Here is a 7,101-nt window from a genome sequence, read left to right as displayed (position 1 = left end):
GGCCAATCTGCTGACAGCCTTAGACCCCTTTCACACTGAGCCGCCTCACATTAATTTCAGTACAACTTTTCACACTTGGGTGGTGCACTTGCGGGATGTTAGAAAAAGTAGCATCTTTGGGGCAGTTTGGGAGGGGGGTATACACCCCTTCCCAAAACGCCTTGCCGATTAAAATGAATGTCCAGCTCTTCGAAATTGCCACAAACTGGCACTTTTAACCCCTTCTTCGGTCGCTAGTGGGGGTAAAAGCACACTGTTAGTAGCCGAAAAGAGAAAACAGCAGTAAGCCCCACTTTACCGCTAATGCTCAGGTGTGAAAGAGGTCTTAAAGCTGAATGAATCCCTCTTATCCGTCACAGACAAGGAAGCGGCTTCTGTTTGATCTGCAACAGTCACGGTGCTGCACATGTGATCAGTTATGACACCAGCCATTTGATGGTTTGATAGTTTAGTTGAGAACGCAAGCAAATGTGACAGCAATCCCTGCATTCCAGGAATGTGACTGTTTTTTCAACTGTTAACTTGACGGGTTTGGTTCTTTGTGATGTACTGCTGTTTAGGGTCTCTGGGCTTTAGGAAAATGGATTTTTTAGGTTCCCTGAGAGAAAACTCTCCAGCAATCACTACCACAGCTGGCCAGGTTCAGGTTAGAACGTCTGTCCGCACTCTGTTCCCTCATTACTTCATGTGTCAGTGAACCCCTTAGCTATGTATGAACCCTCTGCCATTCTATCCATAGCCGGGGATATAACAGCTCCGCCCTGTAACACGTCGGTCGGTACAGCTTTTGAAGTAAAGTGATCAGAATAGAACCGAACTCTCCGCAACTCCACTTCGCGTGCTGATAGTTACACTACACGTCACGCCGCGCACACTTCCGCTCACGCCTCGTCCATGCCTTTCACTAGCCAATGACATCCAGGTTCGCTCGGTAGCTCCGCCCCTCTACTTGCTCTGCGCGCAGCGGCTTCCCATCGCAAGCCTCCGAGAGCTACGACGTGCCTGTGCTATTCTATTGGTGGCTGGTCACCGAACAAGGGGCGTGGTACGGACGCGTCACGGTGTGCGTCTTGTGGGCCGTCGCAGCCGCTGCTCTGGCTTCCTCCATGTTGCCTTGTTAAACAGCCTCGGCGGCTTGTCACCTGTGTCCGGAGGGAGCCCTGCCCGGGGACAGCAGCTGCCAACACGCTCGCTGCTCTACATGTGTGTCTCCGTGCGCTGGGAGGGCGGCTGCCGAGAGCCAGTGGCGGAGCGTTCCCTGTGATGCCTCCCTCAGCAGCTGCCGCAACCACTATGATCTCCTAGAAAGCCGGAGCTACCGACTCCACGGACCGTCTCCCGCCCAGACATCCGAGCCCTGGCATGTCCGCCTGTGTCAGCGCCATTATTCCGTACGGAGGGAGCTCCGCTCTCCGCGGGTAATAGGAACGTGCAGCTACCGGACACCCTCCCCCCATCAACACACCCTCCGAGATCCACAGCTCGTCACCGGACACTAGAAGTGCCAGGCCCGCCCGCAACCATGGCCTGGGCTCTGAAGCTTCCCCTGGCAGATGAGGTGATAGAATCCGGACTGGTACAGGACTTCGATGCCAGCTTGTCTGGTATAGGGCAGGAGCTGGGTGCTGGCGCCTACAGTATGAGGTAATAATGAGGACTGCTCTCCAGGAACAGCCCTGGGGGTGCAAAGTCTGATCTCTGCTTTCCCTCCAAATATCACTGCATGCTTTCTGGATCTACTTCAGCTTGTACTTGTCATACTAATCCTGGGGATCACAGGAGGTCACTTTATTCTTTACTCGGAGTCACAGGAGAACCTGACACCACTGAGCCAGGCTCTGCAGGGATCCCGACAATAATGTCATGATCCACCCAGATTCACTTGGCTTAGCCTCCCAGGGAGCTCCTGTACCCCCCCCCCCCCCCCCCCATGCTCCATTGAGTGCTGGAGGGGGCAGGGCGGTGACTGATGGCCCATATGCACAATCCAGAAATTGTATGAAAAACTACCGCGTTTGACGTGATTGGGTCATGAGTACAGAGCTTACGATAGCCGACTGCAAAAGTTCATCCAATTGGACAAGCACGAAAATTTATTGTATCTTGTGATTTTTGTTTAACCACTTATGGACCACCACACGCCGATATATGTCCTGACTTTGTAGGGGGATAGCACTCTTATGGCAGCAGCTAGCTGCCATAACCCCAGTATCCTCTTCTTCAGCCAGAGGTCCGCTTTCCGATGAGAGTGGTCTCTACGGCGGATTTGCCGCGAGATCACTTTTATCGGGGGAGGGGCCCCCCTCCTGGCGTGCTCTGGTGCCCTCCACCACTTACTGGAGGTGATTGAATGCTGTTCCTAGCTGGGTATGGAGATGAGTGAGGGGAAGATGGCCCCCCAACAGTCTCCATACCATTGCAGGGCGGAAAGCAATGTCAAAACATCACTTCCGCCCATACCTCTTAAAGGGCCTTTTTATTTTTTCCTTGCATTCTAGTGTAAATATTAGATCTGAGGTCTTCTTGACCCCATATTTCATATTTAAGAGGTTCTGTCATCCTTTTTTTTTTTTTTTTTTTTTCTATTACAAAGGGTGTTTACATGCCCCGTCCCGCCGAGCTCGCGTGCAGAAGCGAACACATATGTGAGTAGCGCCCGCATATGAAAACGGTGTTCAAACCACATGTGAAGTTTCTATCGGTAGAGCAATAATTCTAGCCCTAGACCTCTGTAACTCAAAACATGCAACTTGTAGAATTTTTTTTTTTTTTTTTTAAAGACACCTATGGAGATTTTTAAGGGTAAAAGTTGCTATTCCATGAGTGGGCACAATTTTGAAGCGTGACATTTGGGCATCAGTTTATTCGGCTTAACATTATCTTTCACAATATAAAAAAAATGGCCTAACTTTTTACTATTTTCATTTTTTTTTTTTTTTTTTTTTTTTTTTTATTATCCCCAAAAAAGTGAGCTTGTAGGACACCTGCGGAAATACAATGCGACAAAGTATTGCAACAACCTCCGTTTTATTCTCTAGGGTGTTAGGGAAATAAAAATGTATGTTTGGGGGTTCTAAGTAATTTTCTAGTAAAAAATAAAAAGGTTTTTAACTTGTAAACAACAAATCTTAAAAAGAGGCTCAGTTCTTAAGTGGTTAATTAGTTCAGTTGTCATCTGAAAATACAAATGCACTACAACACGTGACATCACGTCTGATTTGTTTCAGAATTGTCATAACTTTAGTAAACTCTTCAAGTTCGATATATGACTAGCATACAAAAAAAGATGCCCTGTTGTCTGATTTTCAGATTGTGTGTACGGGGCATAAAGCTGGCCAAACGTTATACAATTTTCTTATTCCATTTCCTTTTAGCTCTACCTTCAACTATGTAATGCAAGGCCCTGCCTAATCGCATACAAAGTAAAAGTGTTTAGGTCTGACCCCATATTTATATGGCTTTAGTAAATCTAAAGGAAAATTGTATAATGTATGGCCAGTCTAAAGCTGGACACACACTACAAATTTTTTTTTTTTTTTTTTTTTTTTTTTTTTTTTAGATTTGCCAAAACCATATAATGAGTTTAAACCTTAACAGTTGCAATTTATATTCAATCAGGCAGGCCCTTGCACTGCATCATTTTGGTAAATCCTAAAGGAAATCAAACAAGTTTTTTATATAATGTGTATTCAGCTTAAATCACTGCTCTGTGCTCTTAGGGGACCAGATAACTGAGCAATTAGCATTTGATCGCTCAGCTCTCAGTGTAGAGCTGGTGGCAGACTGCTGCATTATTTCTCCATTCACACCTTGGCGTTTTGAATTGTGGGCAGATGTTCTGCGATTCTGCCTGCAATTTCAAAATGCCCTGGTGCGAATGACAAATCGTACAATGCACATTTCAGGTGAAATTCATGTGAATGGCAACTAAAAACACAGGCAAGTTCTACTGCAATAAATCAAGCTGCAAACTGTGTCGTGTGAAGCTTATCACCCCCCCCCCCCCCCCAAAGTTCAGGAGCTTCTTTTGGGTATCAGACTTTATGCAGTGCAGTTTGTCGCAATGCAGCTCAATTGATTGCGGCATAACCACGCTGCATTTGTCAAATGAATGGCATCTGAAATGTGCGATTTGTCATTCACACCTGGGTACTTTTAAATGACAGGCAGAATTGCAGCAAATCTGACCATGGTTCAAAACGCCCAGGTGTGAATGCAGCCTCAGTGAGTACGTGAGAAATCTGGCACTCCTTCCTTTCTATCTGAGCAACACAAGCCAAAGGCATTATTTAATTCCTTTTTAATATTCAAGGCAAACCCAGATGATTCACATAGCGTTGTTTTCCTGGAATCCATCTGCCCTTAGTGCAGGCAGGAGGGTTTGCTTAGCTGAGAACCTCTCCTCCTCTGAAGACTCCTGTTATGTATGACATCGTTTTCCTAGGCCTGTAAACTTGGAAGTAACTGTAGAAATGTAAAAAAAAAAAAAGGAAAAAAAAAAAATGTTTAAAACAAGTAAAATTGTTTCCATTTACTAAGGCTAGCAGCAGAAGGATTAAAAATAGTGTTGATTGAGAGAGTGAAATTGCAATTTAAACGGTGGGTGGTGTTAGTTTTTTCTAGTGCACACAAATACAATATAATAACCAATTTTAGGTAAAATGTAGTGTTACGACAAGTAAATAGATACAGAACATCGGCATACTTTAAAGTGGTTGTATACTCCTTTCTTCTTTCTTCTTTCTTCTTTCTTCTTTCTTCTTTCTTCTTTCTTCTTTCTTCTTTCTTCTTTCTTCTTTCTTCTTTCTTCTTTCTTCTTTCTTCTTTCTTCTTTCTTCTTTCTTCTTTCTTCTTTCTTCTTTCTTCTTTCTTCTTTCTTCTTTCTTCTTTCTTCTTTCTTCTTTCTTCTTTCTTCTTTCTTCTTTCTTCTTTCTTCTTTCTTCTTTCTTCTTTCTTCTTTCTTCTTTCTTCTTTCTTCTTTCTTCTTTCTTCTTTCTTCTTCTTTTCTTTCTTCTTTCTTCTTTCTTCTTTCTTCTTTCTTCTTTCTTCTTTCTTCTTTTTTTTTTTTTTTTTTTTTTTTACCTACAGGAAAGCCTGTAATGAGGCTTACCTGTAGGTAAAAAAAATCTCCTAAACCTGTACGGTTTAGGAGATATTCCCCTCGGTATGCGCCACTGACTGCAGTGGCGCATGCGCACAAGGGGATTCTCGGCTGAAAATCCGTCAGTGGCCGACCGGTCGGAATGAAATCTCCCGCGCGAGGGCATGTCAGGTCCCTCGGCGTTGATCGGGCCAGATGTCGGGGCCTCGTTCTAAGGTAAGTATTTCATAATGAGCTAGTATGCGGTGCATACTAGCTCATTATGCCTTTTGCTTTGCAGGTGGTAAAAAAAAAAAAAAAATTTGCGGGTTTACTATCGCTTTAAAACTGCTCATGCCCATGGAATGGTGACAAACTTTGGTATGTTAAATTATCCATAGATGATGGTTTGTTACCAGTTTAGAGGCAAAGGTGAATTCTGGTGCTAGAATTATTGCTCTCCCTCTGTTTGTGGTGATACCTCACATAAGGTGCGATCAACATTTATTTGCGTGCGGGAACTACATGCACATTTGTATTTGCTTTAAACTTTATTTCAATATTTTTTACAACTTTATTGCTATCACAAGGGATTCCTTGTGATAGTTTTGGTGACACCTGATCTCTCCTCTACCTTCAAGGATAGCCTTTTAAACCACACCAATTTGGCTGCTTCACTAACCAATAAGCACTAGTAAACGGCTGAAACTGGAAGTGATTAAATTCTTATGTCACAGAGAAGGAGGAAGAATGGAAGTTCCTTCCACTCCTCAGTGTCTTTCCAATGCAAGAGGTTACATCAGTCCCCAGCTCCCCCATGGAACATTTGCTGAATTTTTGCAGGTAGGGCAGCCCATTGGAATGGATTGGCTGCCCTACGCAGGGAATGCAACTGTACAAATCTGAGCAGAGCCTTAATATACAACTGTAGGGAACTTCTTTTTTTTTTTTTTTTTTTTTGGATAAGGTAAAGGATTTTTTTTTTTTTTCCCCTCACGTTCTTATTAAGGCTGGATTCACACCTATGCATTTTTAGTGCTTTTTGCATTTTGCAGATTTGCACTACAGTCCATTTACCATGGTTTCCTATGGAACACGTTCTGTAGTGCAAATCTGCAAAAAGCACTAAAAATGCATAGATGTGAATCCAGCCTAAGATGAGAGAACTTCTGGTAGTCACCACCCCGTCCAGCAGTGTAGCCATTGGCTCCCGCTGCTGTCAATCAAAACCAATGATGCGGGGCCGAGTCCGGCATTTGTGCTTATGGATGGCAAATGCTGGACTCGGGAGCGCGCCCGCAAGATAAGCCCCCCCCTCCCTTCTCATGTTTGATTTATTTTAAATAAAAATCAATAAGTCTTTACAATCACTTTAATACCCATGTCATAAATGTTGTTTTTTTTTTTTTTGTCTGTGACCCATTTGAGAGTTCCCTTCACTTCCTGTCCCCTAGCCAAAGGGGAAGTGAGAGTAAATCCATCCAAAGTGAGGGAATCCCTGGTTGTCACCAGAACTTGTCTCGGCTGAAAGATTTCCTCTTGCTTTCTGTTGTGGCAGTAACTCGACATTTACTGTATTTGCCGGCGTATAAGACGACCTTTTTACAGTAAAAAAAAAATGAGCAAAAAGCTGGGGTCGTCTTATACGCCGGATATAAAGCTGGGGTTATCATATGTCAGCCGTCCGCTGGATTTTAAGCTCTCTGGATACTCGCCGAGTGTGCGGTAATACTGTATACATACAATATACACCGCTGAACCAATCCCGGCGAGCGATGTATTCTATTAATGAATACAGCGCCTGCTCGGATTGGCTGTGAGAGTCAGAGGCGCGGGCTGATGATGTAACAGCCTCTGCCAATCCGAGCAGGCACTGTATGCAATAGAATGCATAGCTTGCCGTGATTGGCTAAGGGCGGTATACTATATGTATACTGTGAGACAGCATGTTACCCAGCGCCAACTTCGTTTCTGAACATGGAATTCCTGCATAAGGGGGTCGTCTTATACAGTGAGTACAG

At 44.1% G+C, this 7,101-nt stretch overlaps 1 protein-coding gene across 3 annotated transcripts in view; it reads left to right on the top strand.

Annotated features, from left to right (window-relative positions):
* The first annotated feature begins 1,055 nt into the window (after window positions 1–1,055).
* Window positions 1,056–7,101, top strand: part of TFCP2 (transcription factor CP2) — a 135,783-nt gene continuing 129,737 nt past the window's right edge. For 2 of the 3 annotated variants that reach the window (XM_077483681.1, XM_077483680.1), the window contains exon 1: window positions 1,056–1,644. In XM_077483681.1, coding sequence (XP_077339807.1) covers window positions 1,523–1,644 — 122 coding nt within the window. In that variant the 5' untranslated portion in view covers window positions 1,056–1,522. The remainder of the gene's footprint in view (window positions 1,645–7,101) is intronic. The other variant, XM_077483682.1, reaches the window with a different exon arrangement.

This window comes from Lithobates pipiens, unplaced genomic scaffold (genome assembly GCF_037356315.1).
Source record: "Lithobates pipiens isolate NorthernLeopardFrog02 unplaced genomic scaffold, aLitPip1_a1.2 Scaffold_16, whole genome shotgun sequence".
Classification (NCBI taxonomy): Eukaryota; Metazoa; Chordata; class Amphibia; order Anura; family Ranidae; genus Lithobates; species Lithobates pipiens.
The sequence above is the reverse complement of the archived record's forward strand: the minus strand, read 5'-3'. Positions and strand labels throughout refer to the sequence as shown.